Source organism: Anas platyrhynchos, chromosome Z (genome assembly GCF_047663525.1).
Source record: "Anas platyrhynchos isolate ZD024472 breed Pekin duck chromosome Z, IASCAAS_PekinDuck_T2T, whole genome shotgun sequence".
Taxonomy (NCBI): domain Eukaryota; kingdom Metazoa; phylum Chordata; class Aves; order Anseriformes; family Anatidae; genus Anas; species Anas platyrhynchos.
Window position 1 is genome coordinate 1541779 of NC_092621.1, and position 21308 is coordinate 1563086.

General features: G+C 44.8%; 1 protein-coding gene across 2 annotated transcripts in view; it reads right to left on the bottom strand.

Moving 5' to 3' along the window:
* Window positions 1–21308, bottom strand: part of DCC (DCC netrin 1 receptor) — a 350318-nt gene that overhangs the window by 89998 nt on the left and 239012 nt on the right. For both annotated transcript variants that reach the window (XM_072031260.1, XM_027446519.3), the window contains 3 exons: window positions 18557–18705; window positions 17939–18077; window positions 12619–12668 (listed from right to left, as the gene is read on the bottom strand). In XM_072031260.1, the coding sequence (XP_071887361.1) occupies window positions 12619–12668; window positions 17939–18077; window positions 18557–18705 (338 nt within the window). The remainder of the gene's footprint in view (window positions 1–12618; window positions 12669–17938; window positions 18078–18556; window positions 18706–21308) is intronic.

Sequence of the window (21308 nt, forward strand, 5' to 3'; positions counted from 1 at the left end):
TTTTGAACTGCCAGTCACTCGAACCATCCCGACTTCCAGAGTTTAGATGCGAAAGCATAAAATACCGAGCTCAGTCAAAAGAAATTAATGAGTGTTTGCTTTTTCAAGGGTATTCTCTGGCGAATAACACCAGCGAACCGACTGCGCGCCGGGCAAATTGCTGGCTGGGGTGATTAAATCAGAGCTTCTCAGAAGCAACACGCCTGTCAGACTTCATCGAATTTGGTTACGTTAACACAGTTTTACTTTCTTAAAATGTAATTAGCAATAAATTCAATGAGAGGCTTAGATAACATCGTTCAAAATAAATAGGAAATGAGAAAACGCCGGGAGGGACAAGAAGGCGCTGCGGGCAAAGCGCACCAGGGGGAGGAAAGCACACCAATCAATCAGGTTTTTGGTGTTTTTTAAACATTTTATAATTAAATATATATATATAAATCATGTATAAATAGGTATATATATATAAATATGTCTGTATAATTCGAAGGAAAAGCCACGTAAGGTTTTTTCTAAAAAGACCCTGTGAAATGCTGCAAAGAGCACCAAAGGCTGAATTGCTCCGCGGGGGCAAGTGGTACTCGGAGCAGCCAGAAAAAATCTCCTCTTGTCCTGAAGGACTTCCAGGACTTTAGGAACACGACTTATTCATAAGCTTTTAACTAGTCTTAGGATTAGAGGCCCCTGCATTTGACCGAGCCAACTTAATTCTCTTGTGTCCGTAAGGAAATGCTCTCGGGGTGTCCATGGGATTGGCTTCCCGCAATTAATCCCAATTCTCGTCTAATTCTAAAATCTTATTAAGCCCAGAAAGGGGCTGGCAGGACAGCTGCCTGGCAGCATCCATCACAGCAAGGGTCTGAGGGACATCCCCAGCCCGGGCTGCAAACCGCAGCTTCCCTCTGCTGCCTGCAGCCTGCCTTTATGGCAGCAAACCCACCCCAAAAATAAATAGGAACAGAAGATGTTGGTGCTTCAGCACAATGAAGTTTGGACTCTTTTTTTTTTTTTTACAAGCATATTTAGGCTCTGCACTCGACTGCAGCTCCGACGACGTTTTTAAACAGCTGGAAACTTCTGAAAACTTCCGTAGGGATGCTGGATATAATGAACACTCCAAAAATGTCCACGAGAAATTTCCACTGCTTCTTTTTAGTCCCAATCAGGAGACAGAGCTCCCCGGTTTTCCTCCTGGGCTTTCTACAGCACAAACAACATGCAAACGTTGATGAAATGAATTTATACGTTCATTTACCCATTTATTTTCACAGCACCCTCGTGGAAGGGATGATGTTATCCCCTTCTTCCACTCGAGTGGGGAAGATTAAGCTCCGCTACTTTGGGGTGCCCCCTTTTAGAGAGGAAACCTGGCAGTTTTAGGGGAGTTCATCAAAGGTCGGCTGCTAGATGGCACAATCAAATGGAAATAACTCACGAGCCCTTGGATGCGTCCTGTTAATAATGATTTAGAGGATTAGAGTTATTTCTTGCACAAACCTGCCTCTTGGAATAAAAAGCAGGGGATGTATTTATGCGTTTATTTATGCGTTCCCTTCCAAAAAAGCCACAGGGCCAAAACCACCGGTGGCATCCAAAGCTCAGGGAAGCCAACCCTGGCTGGCTGCTGAAAGAAAACGTGCAGAAGAGGTGTTTGGGGACACGGGGCTGAAAAGGAAGCCTTGCACTCCGAGCCAGCTTAGGAGGATCTCAATTACACCTGAAATGCTATCGGTAATTTCTCGCTCTGTTTATTTGCTCCCCAAAATTGATTGTTGAAGTGGCGTGTGGCTGTGCAGGGAATCCTATCGGTGCCGTGGGACGGGAGCAGGCTGTGCTAAAGAGCTGCACGGCTCCTGGCGGCTATAGGATGAGATGCTGAGGACAGGCAGCAGCACTTGGGGACTGTCTGACATGCAAATAATAATAAAACACCAGCGTACAGACACCGCCATGGACTGTTATCACCTGGCAGCTGGTAGGGGATGAGAGGAGGCATGGAGCTGAGGAGCGAGCTTGGTCCTGCTTCGCGGTCTGAATATTGTCCTAAAAGACGTCATTCCTCTCTTCCAGCTCCTCGAAGATGAAGATTTATGAAAAGGGAGACCACTTCAGCAGCCCCAGGCTGCTTATCAATGGGTTGAGGACAGAGGAAAATAAAAGGAATGATTTCCAAGTGGGAAGTTTCCATCCGTAAACGAAGGACCGCTGAGCTCTCAGGTGGGTGCTGGAGTTTCAAGGAGGCTCACGCTTCACCAAAACCACAACTTTACGTTTGACAGCATCTGTATGGAGGTTGAATGCCTTTACATTTATGTACATCAACCTCACAGCTTTCATTAACCCGTCTTTGCACTCAAAACAGGTAAAACCCCTGCTCCCGATGCTGCTCCTCGTCCTGCTCACCCAGGATCTGGGATGCTCTGGGATCACGCTGCCCACCTCCCGATGCTGTAAGCACAAATCCTGCGGCACAGACCTTCACACCCCATACCCAAAGCATCCTTACTTTGCTCTCAGCGAGTTCACACAGCGCTGGATGCTGCTCCTCACCTCCTCCAGTATTTCTCCAAGTTGGACTTGCCCGGGTTCGCCTTCTCCGCATTATTTGTGTCTTCAGCTCCAACAGCACTGCTACTCCCTTTTACAACCCTGCTGTTCTTTCCTTTTCCTTTATTTAATTATTATTTTTTTAAATTGCAAGATGTTCCCCAGTCAAAACAATTCCAGGAGAGGCGTTAGAGCACGGAGGACTAAATAACAAAGAAAAGCACGGAAAGCCATGTGCGATGAAATCTGGCAGCGCTGCAAAATTAAAACAGAGCGAGGCAGAATTGGAGATGAGTGAATTATTTACAGCGAGCAATTTGTCTTCCTGTCTGCTCCCAGACAAGGAACTGGGCTGTTTCCTCCGGCTCATTCAAGAGATGGGAACAAAACGCTACTTTGGGATTCCCTGCTACACGCTAAAAGGCTGATAGAAATTCAACCTACAGGTCACCTAGGATTACGTCTGCTTCTTACTGAACGAGTATGGAAGCATTTTGATGGTGAAAATTTGGATAATCTGGTTTCTATCCAGCAATGCCCATGGTTTGGGGCTTTGGCACCGCGTACCCCGTGCAGCTGGCTCCCATCAGGGCACAATAATTAGCAGAAATAACAGAAATAATATAAATATTGTTGTGCTCCTGGGCAGAAGGAGCACTTTGAACCATCTTGTTCTCAGTTTATAGGAGGAATAGAGGAGAAACTTGGAAATTATTGCACTTGCTGGCTCCAACGTCCTTAAATCCCTAATTCGAGGCCAAATCGTAACGGCGATCAGAAAACTGACAAACCTATTTTGAAGACGCTTACGCAACTTCAAAATGAAATTGGGCTTCAGCAAGCTACGAATTTGGGGACCGGAAAGTAGGGCACTGCCACAGACAGCTGGAGCAAACCCACAGAATTAAAACCTCCGCTCCATAAACCAGCGGGGATTAAAACGCAGACCTGCCAGTTCTCAACCCAAAGCGTCCCCTCTTTCTATTAAGTTTTGATTTTTTTATTTTTTTTGCAAGCAGCTCTGCCACATTCAGATGTTTCCTCTGGTATTAAAAAACAATGCCATGCTTATCAGGACTACCGCGACGCCAGCAATTTGCAAGGAACGTGTTTATAAATGCACCGACTGTTTACCCCAACACATCAAATTAAGGGGAAATATATTTAGGAACAGATTTGTGCTGCTTTGGCTGGTGTGATTATAAATTATTTTGTCAGCCTCGCTGCCTAATTGCTAAAGGATAAGGATCTCTTAAGGGAAAAAGCAAATATTAGAACAAGCGGAGAGCAGGCTTAGTGCCTGGGAAAGCACATGAGTGTGAACCAGCCCCATGATCTCTGGCTCACCCTCGCCATTATCACAGTGTTTTTTGGAGAAATCTTCTTTTTCTGTTTCTTCTTTCCAGCCCGATGAGTCAACGTGGGGCTTTGCACAAAGAGAAACGGGAGAGAGCTTTTCAAGGCTGGGGTTTCACTGTGTAAATCTCAAATTTGGAAGAAAAACATTGTTCAGTCACCCACCCAAAGGAAATATTACGGGTCAGAAGTATTTTTTCCTGCTAGAAATGCAAAGCAGGCGACTTCCCTCTTTTGATGTGCATTAAACACCGTTTGTCTTTTCACTTTGGTTGCAGCATTGGATGGCCAAATGCTTGGCCATGGCACGTCGGCGCCCGCGGGGAAAATTACTCTTTAGCATCACCCTAAACCAAAGGTAAATACAGCTGTATACATCTCAGTAAATAAATAAATAAACAAATAAATACTAAAAACCAATCTCCTTTGACTGAATCCATCCCTCTGTGCATGTCATATGCCACGGGCCGATTTTTCAAACCTGCGTTGACGTTAGGCACAACCGCACGGAGCATTGAGAGTACCTCTCTCCGGTCCTTTGCCAGATTGTACAGAAGTTAAAAAAAAAAAAGTCAACTGAAATGTTCATGATTCAGCAAAATCTCTGATTTTTTATTTTTTTTAATATCCTGCAACTTATTTTTTGCTCAAAATTTAGAAATGAAGTCTGTTCTTCTTGGTTTTTATTTAATATTAGTGCCTTCTGCATACCGTGATTCTTAAGCCCGTCCAAACCATAGATGTAGAGTTAAATATAAAAAGATAAAACGCCGTGTAAAGATATCATGCACTTTAGGTGAAGATGGAGTGCATGAAACCAACCTCATCCCAGCGCAGAGCTAAAAGCTTCAAAAGTTGCACGTGCGGAAGCGCAAAGCATTGCCACGATAATGCTGCAAATATTGCTCATATTAGAAGGGAGATGGGTATTTTAAGCTGGGATCTTTCTTTCCAAAGCCAAGCAGAGTTTATATTTTCCTGCACAGGGACAGGAGCCTACAAATATTTTGGCTCCTTCCCTTTAGGTCCCATTGCGCCGGGGCAGCCGGTGTCGGCTCCCTGCAGCCGCCCGCAACCTTGCCTTTCTCCTTCCCCAGCTCTTTATGGCTTCTCTCAGAGATACCCGGGAACACAGAGCTCTACTAATCAGTGTCATAGCTCGTTAATTTGGTTTATTGGTCTCTGGGTAAGCCTCGCATGCTGCACCGTTCGGCAGGCACCGAGTCTTTATCATTAAGAGATAACTGCCCAGAGCTCCCGCTCGGCGTGTTGCCTGCTGCATTAAGTGGCTTAATAGTACCGCTAAATTTATCCTAAATGAAAAGGTGGCCGGAACATTCATCACCTCGAACAAGGTTTAATCAAATCCCATAACATAATGAACCTGCCCAGGTTTGACACCGTAACCTTTGAGGGTTTCTATGCGCTCAGCAGCGAGGTATCGGACGTGGACGATGCTCTTCGGTTCTCACACTACTCAAGATAAATAGCTGGAAAAAGCTCTTGGAACTTGTGCCACGCAAGTATTTTGATGGCCACAATTACCGTGCTTCCCTGATAATGACACGTCTTCCAGCTTCATTAGTTCAAGGGATATTTACGGAGAGAATGACCCCCAAACAGTTCTGGTCTCAGAAATGCGGATAATTAATATTAAGAGAAAGTATCGATCCACGAGCCATCAGAAACTTTTCTGCTCTTAAAGGTTAAGCTCAGAGCTTGTTTCTATCCTTCCCTAATAAGTAATACATTTAAAGGTTAAAGATCTCTTTCTCAACGGTCTTCTCCTTAAGTAGTATCTTTAAAGGTTACTAGCATTGTTTCTAGAGGCCACTTCACTAAATAGTGGCGACAGTCACTTTGATTTTACCTTTGCTTCTTTTAAACCACTCAGTATCGATTCCGACACGAGATGCTCCTGGACATCATTCATATTTACTTTCCCAACTTGGATAAATTCTCTGAACGTTCATCATAGTTTCAGAAACAACGCTATTTTACCCTACGTTGCTCCATCTGGCAAGATAAGAAAAAACAATTTTATCTTTCCTCCAATCTCACTTTCCAGCTCATCTTTCCCTGCTGCCATAACATTTACATATATCTGAAGAGTTCCAGCCTCCACGGTGCTTTACAAACATTAGCTAATTACATAAATTACCACGTTTTTCACACTTGGCAAATATCACGTTAAAATCCAGCTCAACCACCCTGCTGGCTCTTCAGCCTTGCCGTACAGAAACGTCACCAGGCAGCACGATGGAGTTAGCAGAGGAAAGCTTCTCCTGATTTTTTTATACTCATCGATTCAGCCATCAACCCTGCTGGAAGGAGAGATTTGGGGGATGGCAGTTTGTTTGACTGTCTGTCTTAGCTCTATCACCTTGATTTTCCCCCAAAACCACCACCAGAAGGACAGTTTCGGTATGCAGAAGTGCCTCAATTAGCAATCTTGTTCGTATTTTGGTAGCAGTGCTCTCAGCGAGTTGATACCCAAGAAGGATGCTCAGCATCCCAGCAGGACGGGGGACAGCAACGTCCCCTTGCCAGCACCTTGCGCACCCTGCTGCTTTCTTAGGTAGATTTAAGCTTCGTTGGCAAGAAATTGGATAATTACCATGCTCGTTTGGGAGAAAAATGCCTCCCGTGCCAGCTAAATGTCTGACATATGATGATGAAAGGCTCTAAGCAGGATAGATGGCACCTACTTGAAGCAGTCTGTCCAGCCTTAAAAGAAACATCCTCGCTTGCTATTGCTTCGTCATAAAGGGCCCAATCCATCCTCATCCTTCAGGGAGCCCGCGGCGCTGCACCGGCGTGATGTACAGCTCAGCAACAATTCCTGCGAAGCTTTGGATGCATTTATGGCACATTTTAATGTACGTTTCGCAGCAGAGCAATTTTAAGCAGCTGAGCTAAATGCAGCCTGACAGAATGGTTGATCTCCGTGGCTGTGCACCGCTTGTCTGCAGCGCAAAGCAGCCTTCAGACCCAGATGCTAAGGAAAGAAAAAAGTATTTTATTTTTTTTTTCCAGTGGCAGCATCTGGCTCCGGCGTGTCACCGAGCATCCCAAGGCAAGTGTCTTCCAGCCTGCATCCTCCTCTGCAGCAGCAGAAAACAATTTGGGGATCAAAATCGGAGTGAGGAGGAGAGGAACGAGTAACATCTTACCCTAAAAATGATGAAAGCTTTGTGCCACAGGTTGCTGAAGAGCTGATAGCTTGGTGATGACGTTAATTTGGAGACCCTTCAACATCATTTAAGATTCCAGCTGAGCAGCAAACCTTTGTGTAGGTGATGGAAAACTTCAGACACGAGATTTGTTTTCTTTAGGTCCCAGGTTAACGTAAAGCATCCCATACAAGAGCAGGCAGTCGGATGCCTAACTTCGATTGTCTAAGTCTTTTGCATAAAATAATTTAGAAAAGGGACAGAAAAACTGCATTAAAAAAATCAATCTGATAGAAAAAGTACGGGTAGCCCAGAAGGATCCATCTATTAGGACATTTAGTGGCACTCAGCCCCGTAGGCGCCGTTCTCCATTACAAAATGTTAACGAGCTTGAAGACAATTAAAAACGGAGCTAGCTGATGGGATGCTGACCGCATTGTGCCCTTGTCTGGGCTCCTCACAACACCAGGCTCAGCCACGAATCCAGCTCAGCCATCAGGGTCCAGCACCGCAGCCCCTTGGGCAGCCCTCCGCAACCCCACAGCCAGACTTCCTCCAAAATCAGGCAATTTCTGTCCCCGTTTTTGTCCAACTTCAACACCACCCTGCAGCCCAGAGCGGGTCCAAGTGGCCATGAATATGCAGCATCTCCAGAAGCCACGGTTGTGAGGTGCTTAAGCAGTGTGAAATTAAATGATTTGTTCGGGGCGGAGGTCCTGCTACCCGCCAGCCTACCCCTTTTGACAGCAAGAGACGCTCGCCGTAGCTGCAGAGAGTTCAAGATGTTGCGTATTACAAAGATTTTCCTAGGAATAATTGACCACATGAGGCAAGAAGCAGGGAAGAGTTTTGCTCGGTGAATGTTAAACAACACAATTATTCAGCGTAACGAGCTAAGGCTAATAGGAAAGAGCTGCAAATGTGGTATTCAAGGGTACAACCCACGGCTAGCACTCGCTTAAGCCAAATTCTCCTTCGTTAAATTTGAAACAAAAGCCTCTGTTTTCCTACCGTGATGAAGACAATGAAGAATCTTCTTCCCGCAGTTTATTTACGGCACTTCCAAAAACCTCATAAACATCAGAGATGTTGGGTAGCAAACATTACAGGGCATGACGACAATGAACTTTTTATTTATGAAGACAAAGATGTGCACCCATGAAATGATAGAAAAAAGGGATTTTTTAGCATTCTCCTAATCTTCACGCCAGGTTTCCATGCAAAGCCTCTTCTACAGGATAATTGATGGGAGTTTTATATAAAATAATGTTTTAAAGGTGACTTTCTGGTGCTTTTTGTGATGTCCTCACCTGCACTCTCCCTCCACCGCTGCTCCGTGGGTCTAATTTGTCAACGAAATGAAACACGGCGCAAAATAGCGACTTCAAGCAGTGCTTTGGGATCACACTTGTTCTCTTTAACAAGTTTTTTTTTTTTTTTTACAGAAAGGTTTTCTTTTAGAAGACAAAAAGGTTGGCAATTTGTTTAGCTTGAAACTGCAAGTCCTGGACTTTTTTGTTTTCCAGCCGCCTGCTGTGGAAACGATCCCCTTCTTTGACCTCTGCTGACGAAGGTTTGGTAATTGTCCCATTGTTTTTGAACAACGTGCTCAGTGTTTTTTCTAGAAGGAGAAGCTGTAGGTGCAGGTATTTTTTTGACAAAACTCTACTAAGCGTTGGACGCGTCCTTCTCCTTAGCAAAGAAGGCTATTTTCAAACGAAATAAACTAGAAATGAGTCTCTTAGTAGGAACAAGCCACACGTTAGTCAAAAGAGAGGGCAAAAAAGGGCATTTTCAGCTTTCATGTTGAATTAGATTCACGCCCAGAATTTAATGGCAACAGACATATGCACACCTACGTGCGTATCCTTCCCATCACTGCTCTCTCTTTTGGCCAAACTGGACGCTACACATAATTAATTCATAGGAAAAAAAAATCGGGAATCGTGTAGAAAGCTTTGAAAGAAGATTTCGTCCTGAAATAACTCTTGGTCGCTTGCCACCAAGAGGCCAGCAGTGGTTATTTCTAATAACCAGCCAGCGGTGATTACGAGCCCCCGTGCCTTTCGCCGGTTTCTCAGATCAAATTCTCCTCTTAATTGTCTCAGCCACGTCTGCGTTGCGATTTACAGTGAAATCTCTTTTAGGCAGGGAACTGTATTTCTGTCCCAGTCCTCACCGTTATCAATTCTGAGCTGACTGAGGTCTCCAGTCCCAGAGCCCCATCAATATTAAGCAATAATCACGATAATAGTAATTCACGTCGAGCATCTTCCATTTGCTTGGCCGTCTCCGTCGCGTTATTAAATTAATCGATCTGCCAGCATCAAAGAAAAATAGCAGCGAGACAGAAATCTTATTAAACCGGAGATAAAAATTTAAACAATTCTGCAAACGACCAAAGCAAAGTCTTGGGTCTCTTCTGTGCGCGGCTCAAACCCGGTTAGCAAACCATGACGGCTGGTTATTTGTTTTGATTGCATCAGTCCGTGCTTTTTAAGCGTTTAATTGAATTAATTCTCAGCAAGTGCTGCCAAGAGAAGAAAAACAAGGAGACGGGCAAGACAAAGACTGCAGAAGCACAACAGGCTGGGTTATCACAACCTTTTCCAAAGGTGAGAAACTGCGTACGGTTCTTCGCCTCGTTAGGAGTCACATTAAAAAAAAAAAAAAAAAAGGAAATAGCATTTTGGGGCACGGTCTTTGAAGATGGTTCTGCTTGAAAAAAAAACATTTTATTCCTTGAGATTTAGTGAGTTTAGTTCATTTCTGCTATATTTGCTGTTTCTGGTTGCCTTGATGTAGATATTTCAAGTCCATTCCCATCTTACAAGGATTTTATGTGGTACATGGGTATGGGCACTTCCCTACATTGTTCCTACCTTCAGGACACGGTCCAGGAGAGCGCAGAACAATTCCACATCACTTATTCTTTCAAGTAAAGATCCACGATACATCCTTAAAACACCTTTTTACGCAGGTGCCAGCCTACGAGCTTTTAAAACTAATACTCTCCATTAACAGTGGGTGCTTTGGAAAGCCATAGATCTCCTGAGCAGAGGATGAATTTTGGAGCAGAGGCTCACAGCTGACTCTTTTACCCCACCTGTACAAAATAACTCTACCTATAAGTGCAAATAACCCTATAATACATCCCAAGGTGGGAGCATCCATGCCCCATCCCACGCAGCGTCGTAACCCGGGTCTTATTTTCTATTTTTGTTCAAAGCGCTTCAAAATGGAAACGATCAGCCTAAAAGGTCACTAACCATGATCAACTGCTCGGTGACATTTTAACTTGAGAGTAAGGAAGGCAAAAGTAAACACGAAGGTTTGGAACAAGATGCGCCAAGACGACAATGCCCTTTGGGCACGGCTTGTAAGACGAAAGCAACTGCAGCAGAGGGAATTTTGCAATAAATAAATAAAGATCCAGAAGGTTTGATGTCATGAAAGCAAGCAGGGAAGAAAAAGATCAGCCTAACAGGTACTCAGTGGTCCCGACGGATCGGAGATCCTATAAATGTTCCTTAAATTGCGGTTTATCCTAGTCGGTGAGCTTTGGGTGAGCTTTGGGCTCCTGCTTTTGGGCAGCTGTGCATATGGACGTGGCGAGGATAACGTCCAAAGGGACATCCTGATAAGACACAAATGGGTGGGAATTGCACCTTTCTTTCACGTGCTGAAGTTTGAGCTTTGCAATGTCCTAATGAGCCAGTGAAAATCAAAGAAACGAGCTCCAAAACAAGAGCTTGTGCAGTGCCGGTAAATGTGAGGAGTAAATAAAAAGGAGCAATCTCCCCCATCTCTCCGAACGCATTCAGAAGTAGCACTCATCAAGCACGAAGCGCAATTAACACCTATTATGTACAATATTATCTTACGAAAGAATATTAGCCCACTCCATCATGGAAGTGGCACAGGTTTTTCTACGAAGGGAATTACGGCATTGAAATGAAACAAATGAACGCTTCCAAAGAAAATGGAGATGTGCTCATCGGAATAAGCAAGACGACAACAGACCTACCTGCACGTGGTGCGTACAACCCCATCAGTAAGATATTTCTTCCCCACCCCTCCTTTCCCTCAGGACCAGCTCTGCTTCTCGTTATTCCCGGAGATTTTTCTATTTAATCATGCCACAGTTATGTTTATTACCGACGTTAATCTGCAATCAGGGAACAGCTTCTGCTGTTCTCTCCTAAGTTGAAGTGGCACTCCTGTTGCTGAAGCCTCCCTGAAAAAAATCACTGCTTCTCTTTCGAACATTTTTGGGGTGTTTCAGGGCTTATTTTAACGAGATCTCAAAAGGAAATGAGGCTTTTCATTCCCACGTGTATGGGAATATGTGGTGTGTCCACCTGAGGAGCTCACCAATACATTTTTGATGCTTCTCCCCACTTCCCTTAAATGCCATAGTCTCACAGGGTTGAATATGACATGGAGAAAGGAGTTGGGTTGAGAATGACCCAGTTGGTGTCCCCACATAGGGAAAACCTACAGCACTGGTAAACTTGTTACAGGATGGGAGAATCCGTGTGGGACCTGCACAGCAGGAAAGCTCCAAGGTGCCGTGGCTCTGCAGCAGGATCAAAATTCACTTTTTGAATCCTATTTATCCATTAGACAAAGCTGTTTTATAAAATTATTCACATTGCTGGTCACACACAGCTCCATTTTGCATAGGAAAATACCGCAGCACCTGATTGCCTTTTATCTTTTTCCCATATGAACCTCCAAGAGATCCGAATACATGGTTTTGTTCACGCTTTTGCTACGATTCACTGATTTTCAGTTAGTGATATACGAGTTTTTTCTTGCCTTTGTTTCTGTCTCCTCATGCCAATGCTGAAATATGGCACGGAAATGTTTTAAAAAAAACAACACGGAGTTTTTCTTCTAATGAGATTTCACCCGAGACGCTTTTGTGTGAGTCAATGCACACAGGTAAGCATGCAAGAAAGCAAAAATAAATCCTCACAGAACTCCTTAAGGTCGCAAAAACGTTATTTTGATCCTTTCAGGTATGGCCACCGTGACCTTTTTTGCCCTTTATAGTGACACAGGACAAGTTGCAATGGCAATCCCAAGGAGGGATTGCCCAGGGGGAACAGAAAACCTTTTGGTGTCTACCTTTTGGTAGACACCACCAAAAAAAACCAAAAGGTTTTCTCAGAGAACCACATTCCTTAATGATGCTCAGTAACACAGCTCCAAGTACACCAGAAAAACACCCAAAAAGCCACGGAGGAGCAAATTCCTCCTTAATTCCTTGATTCTTGGCATCGACAGCACCCCAGGCTAATCTCATTCATCGACTACCACCCACCTCTGCTGGACTGATGCTGTAGGACAGCTTTTTTTTCCTAATTAAGACGTTTTGGGGCATAGGTGGCATTTGGCACCGTGGAAAGGAAAAGCGGAACGCCTCCCAAAATCAAATTCAGCCGCAGAGGAGGGATGAGATGCAGATCGTGGAGATGCAGAGCCTACCAAAAGCAGGGATCACTGGCCACGAGATGTTGAACACGGGCAGACTTACCCTGGAGTTGACCACTTCCAAGGAGACGTTCTGGGGCATCGCGCTGGGCACTGCAAGGGAAAAGAAACAGGGAAAAGTGGGACAAAGTGCCATCAATAGCCAAATCCCAACAAGCTACACCCAATATTTCTCCCGTCGGACAGAAAGGAGTGTGTTTTTTTTACGTGTGGTTTATAATCAGCTCACAAGCATGCACATCATCCAGGTGGCACTTCAGAGGTCCCCCAGGGAGAGAAAAAACCAACTGCATCTGCTCATTCCTTCTCCTTTGTGATAGACCTATTAGCAAACCCTTTAAACAGCCATTCAGCGGCTTCCCTGCAGTGACACCGACTACTTGAATTCATTTCTTTGTTATCATCTCGGTCGAAAAAGGATAGGAGCAGGGCAGAATTTTTTCTGGTATTCATCCATCAAGGTAAGTGCATTTTGAGGACGCATCACACGCAGACTGACCGGACGCCCCTCTCACTGCTACCTTGCTTTTAGAAGGATGCCAGGAGGGAAAAAGGGCATTTTTGCTCCAGATATTACTTAAAAAGCAGTGTTTTCCATTAAGGCTGCAATGTGACAAAACAACCATTCGGGTCATCCGCAACCAAGTATTTCCTGACAAATTTCTTCCTGTTTTCCACTCTGCATATATCTCTTTCCAATCTGCTCGTACAAGACCGGTTCAAATATATATTCATTCCTCCAGCAGATGGCCAATATTAATTCAACTGCTGAGGAGCCAAGAGCTTTACAAATATGTTCTTAGTTGTGATGCATCAGCTCCCTGACACGCACCTCAAGCTTTATTTCCCTTCGAGAGAAATATTGCCTGCCTAAGTTGGCCCTGAATTTGCAAAAAAAAAAAGAACTGAAAAAGGCCCACGGTAAATACCCAATTTAAGAAGAGTTGGCAGCCTGATGCATTAGGGCAAATGAGAGAAAATGATTTTTCAGTGTACAGTTATGAATACATCAAGCCAAAGCTGTGCTCTTTAAACCATTTTTATGTGACGTTAACAAGAGCGCTCGGGCAAAATTATTGTTTCAGCTGCCCGTGTTCAAATTGGTTCAGCAAAGATCTACACCAATGATCTCAGACCTGAAGCATCGCAGAGATCGAATGAATTAATTTTGTTTATTTAAACGGCGTTAAGAAGTGTTTGGTTTATTGTCTAGAGCTACCTGAATGGGAGAAAGACTTCTGGTTGTAGGGAATAATTTAATAGGTAAAGAGCTGGAAGCCATGTAGAAAGGGGACATACTTTGCATCTTCAGTGAAAAATGGGGGAGAGTGGCACCTGTAGCACCGAGCAAAATGTAGACACGGCTCGGTTTGTAACTCGCTCTGGCCAAAATTTCTGGGACTGAGGAGAGAATGAATGGGTGAAAGCCAACGTATTATACCGAGGACACGATGGGGACCACCTTGAAGCATCCTCAGCGCACAGGATTGATGCTGTGGGAAGGATTTGAGTCAGCCAGAGCTAAGTCATTTGCCAGGGCTAATAACAAAATAATGGGAAATAAGAGGAAAAGCAACAACGGCTAACCAGGAGGGTCCTGCTGCCAGCAAAGTCCTGCTCTGATATTGTATTTATGAAGGCTTCGTGGAGCATAAAAATTAAAAAAAAAATAAAAAATGATGCATTTGAATCACAATAGCCTGAAAATTCATTGTCTAGGGGCAATGGTACAGCAAAGTGAGCAGGGTGTCTGAGCCACCTTTCCTCTGCGTTGCTAACTTTTATGTTTTATTGCCGCTACACATTATTCTCCTACCAGATCAACTTATCTTCATTTTTCCTTTTCCATGATTTGTTTGTCTTTATTTTTCTGATTGTTTCTCTTTGGCGAACGCTTGTCATATTACCCAATTTTGTTGCGCTCGTACATAATTGATGCACGCTTTATCTTTCCTGCCAGATCTTTGATCAATAAGAGAAATAAATCCAGCCCTGACCCAGCATCGAACTCAATCCCTTCCATGGCAATGCTGGGCATCTTCATTCCTTGTTCTCCTCTCTGAGCTTTCTGCTTTACTAAATGGGAGACCCCGATTTAATGTCTGGGGTCACACAACCAATTCCCCTGGCAAACCAAGCGCTGGAGAGATTACAATCACATCCTCTGCTTTTCCTTCTTGACCACATCAAGGAATCGGATGCACCCGGTAAAACTTTTGTGGATTATTCCCAGCTTGATGATGCCATGAGAAATTAGAGCAGAACTCATTTCATCGATACGCGATGAGCAGAGACAGACGCATCTGGGGATAAATTCAACCCCTTCGTCTTGGCATGAAGCTGGGTGAGTTGAGCCTCACTGCTGATGATGGGAAGAGTGTTCCTATGGCAAGGCACTGAGTTTTGGTACTTCTAACTGGTAGAAATAATAATGAAAATAAGAAAAAGAATGGTTCGGTTGGAAGAGCCCTTCAAAGCTCATCAAGTCCATGGGTGGACTTGATGAGTGGTCACTTTAGGGCCAGCCAAAATTGATGAGGGCATTGTCCGAATGCCTCCTGATCATGATGGGCTTGGGGCATCCATCCAGAACCCCTCCAGGAAGCCTGGGCTATAAATTTTATTTAAACCAAGTACCTGGGAAGCATGAAAGAAGACCGGCTGCCAATTGCCGGGATTAAATGCGTTTTGATAAATTCACCAGCACGATAGCTCAGGATCCAATGTGCAGGATCCAATGGCACAGGCTTTTTTTTTCTTGTGGTGAAGCTACAGACCATATCATACACTGTACAGCCAAGGACTGGGATGGAAAAAATAACTTGAGCAAGCACACTCGCATTCCCAAGAGGAAAAAAGGCTTAAAAACGATTCTGGTCCTTTTACAAGATGAAAAGAAGCAGCCCAATCCCAAAGACTTCTCTACCAGTGAGTGGGGAGCAGAAACTAACCCTGTTTTAGAAAGTGATGTGGATATGGGGAACTGCAGGCTTTATCCTCCCTTTATCGCTCACCAATAAACCAGGACGGATTAATGGCTTCTCCTCTCCTCTCTGTAGGTTGATAGCTGCACACGAGTTATTTCTTGCTGTTTTATGGGGCAGAAAAGGCCTTAACCCTGGGAAAGGTTTTTTTTTTTTTTTTTTTTTTGAACCATAAAAGAAGGAATTGCAGGAAGGTTTGGACTTGTGCTCTCCACTCCCTCATCTCCTTCCGTACAACGAGATGCTGGGACTACCACAGTAAGAAGGATGAAAAGAAATTTTTCTCTTTCTCTTCTTTTTTCTCTTTCTCTTCTTTTTTCTCTTCTTTTATACCTGCTCCAAACCCTTTTTTTTCCCCCTTTCTGCACATCCCCTCCTGAGAGGGGGGTTTGGTTTGTGGGAAAAGCTTTAAAACAAAGCCAGAATTCACAGATTCTTGCTTAATTGCAATTACCCTGGGATACCCCAGGTTTCAAATGTCATCTGGATATCGAGGATGAGTTATTGGTAGAGAAAGAGCCCAGGAAGAGCCTCCTCTTTAGCAGTGATTTTTGTTCGCAGACAGGTGAAGCGTTTGAAACACTTGCGGAGGATAATTTCCAGCCTCATGAATAACAATCTTTTCCCTTTCTCACTTATGATGACATTTAAAACCAAAGTGGAGTACAGGGCCGCAGTTCTACACTTCACGGCGTGAATTAAATCTGCATACATTATGCAAAATATTCATTTTTCGCTTGTTTTCCTTTTGTTTTTATAATTATAAGTGTGAAGTAATTTATTCTGCCAAGATCCAGCCCGTATTAACAGGGGAAACTGAATTAACCGGGGAGACAGAAGCAGCACTTGAAAAAATAGTGCAGAGGTGTCAAATAGAAAATAACGGTGCCAAACGAGCTGGGGGCTCGTGGATGGATCCCACTGAAGACAGAGCCTGGAGTAAGGCAGATTAAAATAGCATTTGCTTGGGGTTTCCCCTACACCTTGTCACCTGCGTGGCCTGGGGACTGTGCTGCAGCCACCTCAAAGAAATGCAGGAGCTTCTCCAGAGCACGATATCCCTCTCATCTGCTGTTTTTCTCCAGGGTTTATACAGCTTCTGCTCCTGCTGCCCAGAAACTCGTATTGATTTTTTCAGCTGTGGAGAAGCGTTCAGAAGCAAAGGAGTTCGCCAGCCAGACAGAAAATCGCCATTCTTAACCTCAGACTACATTTTTCAGCTGGTTTGGGTAGGATAACCAGGGAGAGATACGGCATTCGTAATAAAATTAGGTAGAAAGTGGTAAATATAAACATTTTTCCACAAAGATGACCTTGAGTTAGTGATCCAACCCCAGGGCAAGCCAACTGGAACTCCCCTACCTTTCTTTAGCAGCACGGGTGAAAAATAAGTTGTCAGAATTATCTGAACGAAAACCATTTATAAATTTCGCCACAAAAGCTCGGTTGACGCCTCTTGGATCATCTTTAAACAAAGCGTTGGCATGGAGAAAAATCCCTCCGGCTGTGGGGCTCGGTGGGGAACTGTTCCTGAAGCACCGGCACCCTCCTGTCTCTGCTCTCTCTTCTGCTTTCCGGGCTCTTTTCTCCCCTTCATTTATTCGTCCTTCCCCCAGCAAGTATCAGCTATTCTCTTTTAACCGTAAGGGCTGTATTTCCTCCTAAAACCAGAGAAAACTGCCTGGCAGCAAAAATATCTAGTTGGAAAAGTCAGCCTGATGGAGATCCTTCTTGGGCTTTGCATGCACCCACTCCACCAAATTTTTTTTTTGGTCTTTTTTAGGTTTTTACACCTTTGTGGCCGAAGTGACTTTGATATAAGTGACTTTGTAACTCTTGCTTTGGCTAGGTCCACGAATCAGACTCAGTGTCTTCAAGAGGAGTAAGGTAGGTGTAAACTCTTGTGTTGGCCAACACAACTAAGTGCTTCCTAATGCAAAACCCGATTTGATGTACCTCCCCTGTGTGTCCCGGGAGCCTGGGGAGGACGGCAGGGAAGGTGCTGTGACTGAGCAGAGGGTGAAGCACGAGCACATCTACTGCCCCACCATATAACATGCAAGGAAAAGGCAGGCAGTTGTGTCCTCCAATGCCATTGTAATGAAATAGCTACAGGGTATCCACATCTGTGCTCGAGTCAGAGAGAAAATAGAGCCGTGCAGCATCCTCATTATTAGATGTAGGTATAATGAAGTGAACCAATTATCCCTGGAGATGAGCATTAGCTCGGAGCACTGCAGGCAGGTTATGAATCTCTGGTTTCCGTCCTGCACGCTGAATAACCAAATTGCTTCATTCCTGTTTCTTCCTCAACGTAGAGAAAAAAAAGCATCACGACCTCAACCCGGCAACCCGTTGGGTCTTTCCTTCTCCACTTACCATCCGAAAGCGTGGTGACGGTGACGTCCTCGGTGGAGACGCCGGGGCCGTAGCGGTTGTAGGCCAGGAAGCGCAGGGTGTACTCGGTGAACTTCTTCAGCCCCTCGAGCCGGTAGGAGAGCCCTTCCACCTCCACGTTCTGAGCACACACAGACAGCAAGAGGTCACCAGGAGCAATGCAAAAAGGGGTGAGCAGTTTGGGGACCAATATGCTGCTCTTTGAGTAGCTAAACCCTTATTTAAGATGGAATAAAGGGCAAAATCTAGCAGAATAGGTTGTTACAGACATGCATCCGCAACAGGAGTTTTTACCATGAGCAGCTGTCAGTCTGGGGAGAGGATGTGCCATTTCTAGGCTGGATTTGCATTATTTTACCCTCCTCCAATAAACCTGGAAGAAGTTACAAGAAGCAACTAAACCCACGTATTCTACAACGACCACACGTACAACCTGCTACCAACATCTTGATGGCTTAGCACAATGTAAAGGGGGAATCCTAATGGGTCTTTAAACGGGATTTAACATTTTGTTGAAATTGCAGAGCAAACAGAAGAGGGATTTCACCAGCATGAAAGAAGCTTTTGCAGCCCAAGCTGAATGCCCCCTTTCCCACTCACCTGCTCCATTCCCGTTGCTGTCTCCGTCCAGAAGAGCCTGTAGCCTTGCACAGGGCCGTTGGCGTAGGCAGGGGGATCCCAGGACACGAGGATGGAGGTAGGTGAAGTGGACACAGCCCGCAGGTTTTCCACCGGCCCTGGCACTTGCACTGCACGGGAAGGAAAGGACCGAGTGAGATCTCCGCTCCCGTGCTGCTCTCAGCCCCCACATGCGGCGTGACCCTCAAAACTTAGACAGTCAGAGATGAAAGGGAGGCCAAACCCACGGAAAATAACACCAGAACAAGGTGACAATGTTCATGCTGGTGAGGGAAGACACCCAGAGCAGCCCCACGGACAGGAGCCCACGGATCCGGCCTGGCTGGGCACAAATACATCGGTACCCCCCGATCAGCAGTGGCATGAGGTTACTCCTGCTGAGTCACAGAAACCTGGAAGCACGGAGCGATGTGATGGATTTGAGCAAAAGAAACCATACAGCTTGTCCATATAGCTCCAGAAAACTGCTTGGAGCACTGCTTGGACCAGAGACCTCCCCCAGCCAGCATTACTCCATCATCTCCAAACCCTAACTAGCCCAAAAGAAGCACAAACTTCAGTATTAATTAGTCCCAGCTCTGCCCTTAAATAATACTCCCATGTTTGCACAGTGCTCAGTGCTTATAGCAATTATAGGACCATAATGAACTCAACTTCTAAACCAAATAACGACAATAAAAGCGTTGAAATACCTGGTCCTTGAAACTGATATTTAATTCATTTAAGCTGGTAACTGTAGAAGTTCGCAATAGTTTTAGCTCTAAATAGAGATCATTTGAAATGCAAAATCTGCCTTAACACCAGATTGTGGTGGGTGAAGAAACACAGAAGTCCTCAAATGCCAACCCCAAACAATCCCTTGCCATTGTTCAAGGAACAATAGCGGGTCACCTTTTGTTATGCAGACTGTCTCTTAAAGTGCTCCAATTTCTCTCTGCATGCAAATTATGGCGCATTAACTACATCACACTCAGCTTGAATGAGTTCTTAAAACAAAAGAGCTGAAAATCTTAATAAACTCCTACAAGCACCAGCAGTCCTCCTCCTGAACATCGGCCGCGGCGGGTCTCCGTTGGACCAAACCCCAGTGGCGAAGGAAGGTTTTGAGGAGAGAACCCCTCCAGTTTATCTGCGCCTTCACCTTGAACTCCAGCAAAATCAGAAGAAAAACGAGCAATAATCAGGGCCAAAATGCAAAGGTCGAGCAGGAGGTTACTGCTGAACACCTTCAGCACCAAATAGCATCTTTTTCCTTTCAACGGAGCGCGTGCCGCAGCACAAAATAAACTCACCGGCTATTGTGCGCATGGCACGGCACCTTTGATCACACATAAATTCAGTTTTAAATGTTAACATTTGAAATATTTTGTATTTTCTTCCCCCGGCTTTCCCTTTTCATTCCATCTCATGTTTCCGACAGGCGTTGTAACGTGCTTAAGGTCTCGATATTTGCAGCGCACACAAAGCGTTTCGTAATCTTTCCTGATCCCTTCCGACAAGCAGTCATCTGGAGAGAATTGGCATTAGGTTTTCAATCTTTTCCTAAATTCTGATTTTGCTAAGTAGCAGAGAGGCTCTAGAACCGCTTTACGTCCCATTAAAATGAGACATTAAATCGTATTTCTTCTGAAGTTGGTCTTTTATAACTAACAGCGTCCTTTCTCTGAAAAAAAAAGAAGAAAGCAAGGAGGGCTGGCAGAGGAACAGCATATTTTCTGTTACCATGAGTTCCACGTAAACACTTCAATATATTTCCTAAAGCACTGTTTCTCTGAGAATGCCCTCCTGCTCCCATAAAAGATGGGTTCAGTAGCTCAGACTTTTTCATAAACACGAGCTACAACAACTGCTTGGAACGATTTTGCTGCTGCTCTCCCGACTGCCAGTTTTGGGGTTATTTGGGGGAATTTCTCCTGTTTAGGAGTCCATATAAAAGCAAAGAGTTCATGTGCACTTGGCAATACTTTGAGTGCCTCCGGAGAAGGTCCATAACTCCGTCCCTCCTCCAATCCTACAGAGCACAAGTGCTGCACATCCACGTCCCGGCCCGGCTGCTGAAACCCCACTCATGTGGGGTGAGCTGGAATCCTCTGGCAGGAGAAATGACACTCAGAAGCATACCTACAATGGCAAAGCTCAGTCAATGTGGCTCGTTTTTGGGGTCAGAAGAGCTGGGGGAGCTGAAGAGGACTTCAGAGCTTGGGGAGGGACACTAGAAGTCTTGGCCACTTGTAGGCTTTCAGACCTCTAGTGACCCTGCTTTGTTGTAGGGTCAGAAAGAGCTGGTATCCCTTTTATAGTCAACTGCTTCTTGAATCCAATTTCTGCTCTCAGGAGCCTTCGCTTCTCTTGCACAGTTTTCCTCTTTGCTGTCATTCATTTAAAATTTTGATGATAATAGTTATTAAGATCCAGGAAAGATACCAGTGCCTAAAATAGGAATGTGGGCAGCCACGTCAAAAATTGCTTGGCAACTGCCTAAAGATGCTTAATATCCCTCTCAGACCCGAATTTTTGGGCTCATACCCAGGTACCACTGGAGACCAGAGAGAAGAGCAGCTGAATTCCTCAAGGAGCCCTCTGGCAGGTACAGGATCAAGTAGTAGCCCCCAAGACCACTGACTTGAGGTCTAGAAGATGACGTTGAACTTCTTTTGGAGCTACTGGTGGGCTCCAGCCTTGAGCTCTAAGTATTGATGCAGAATTACGCACG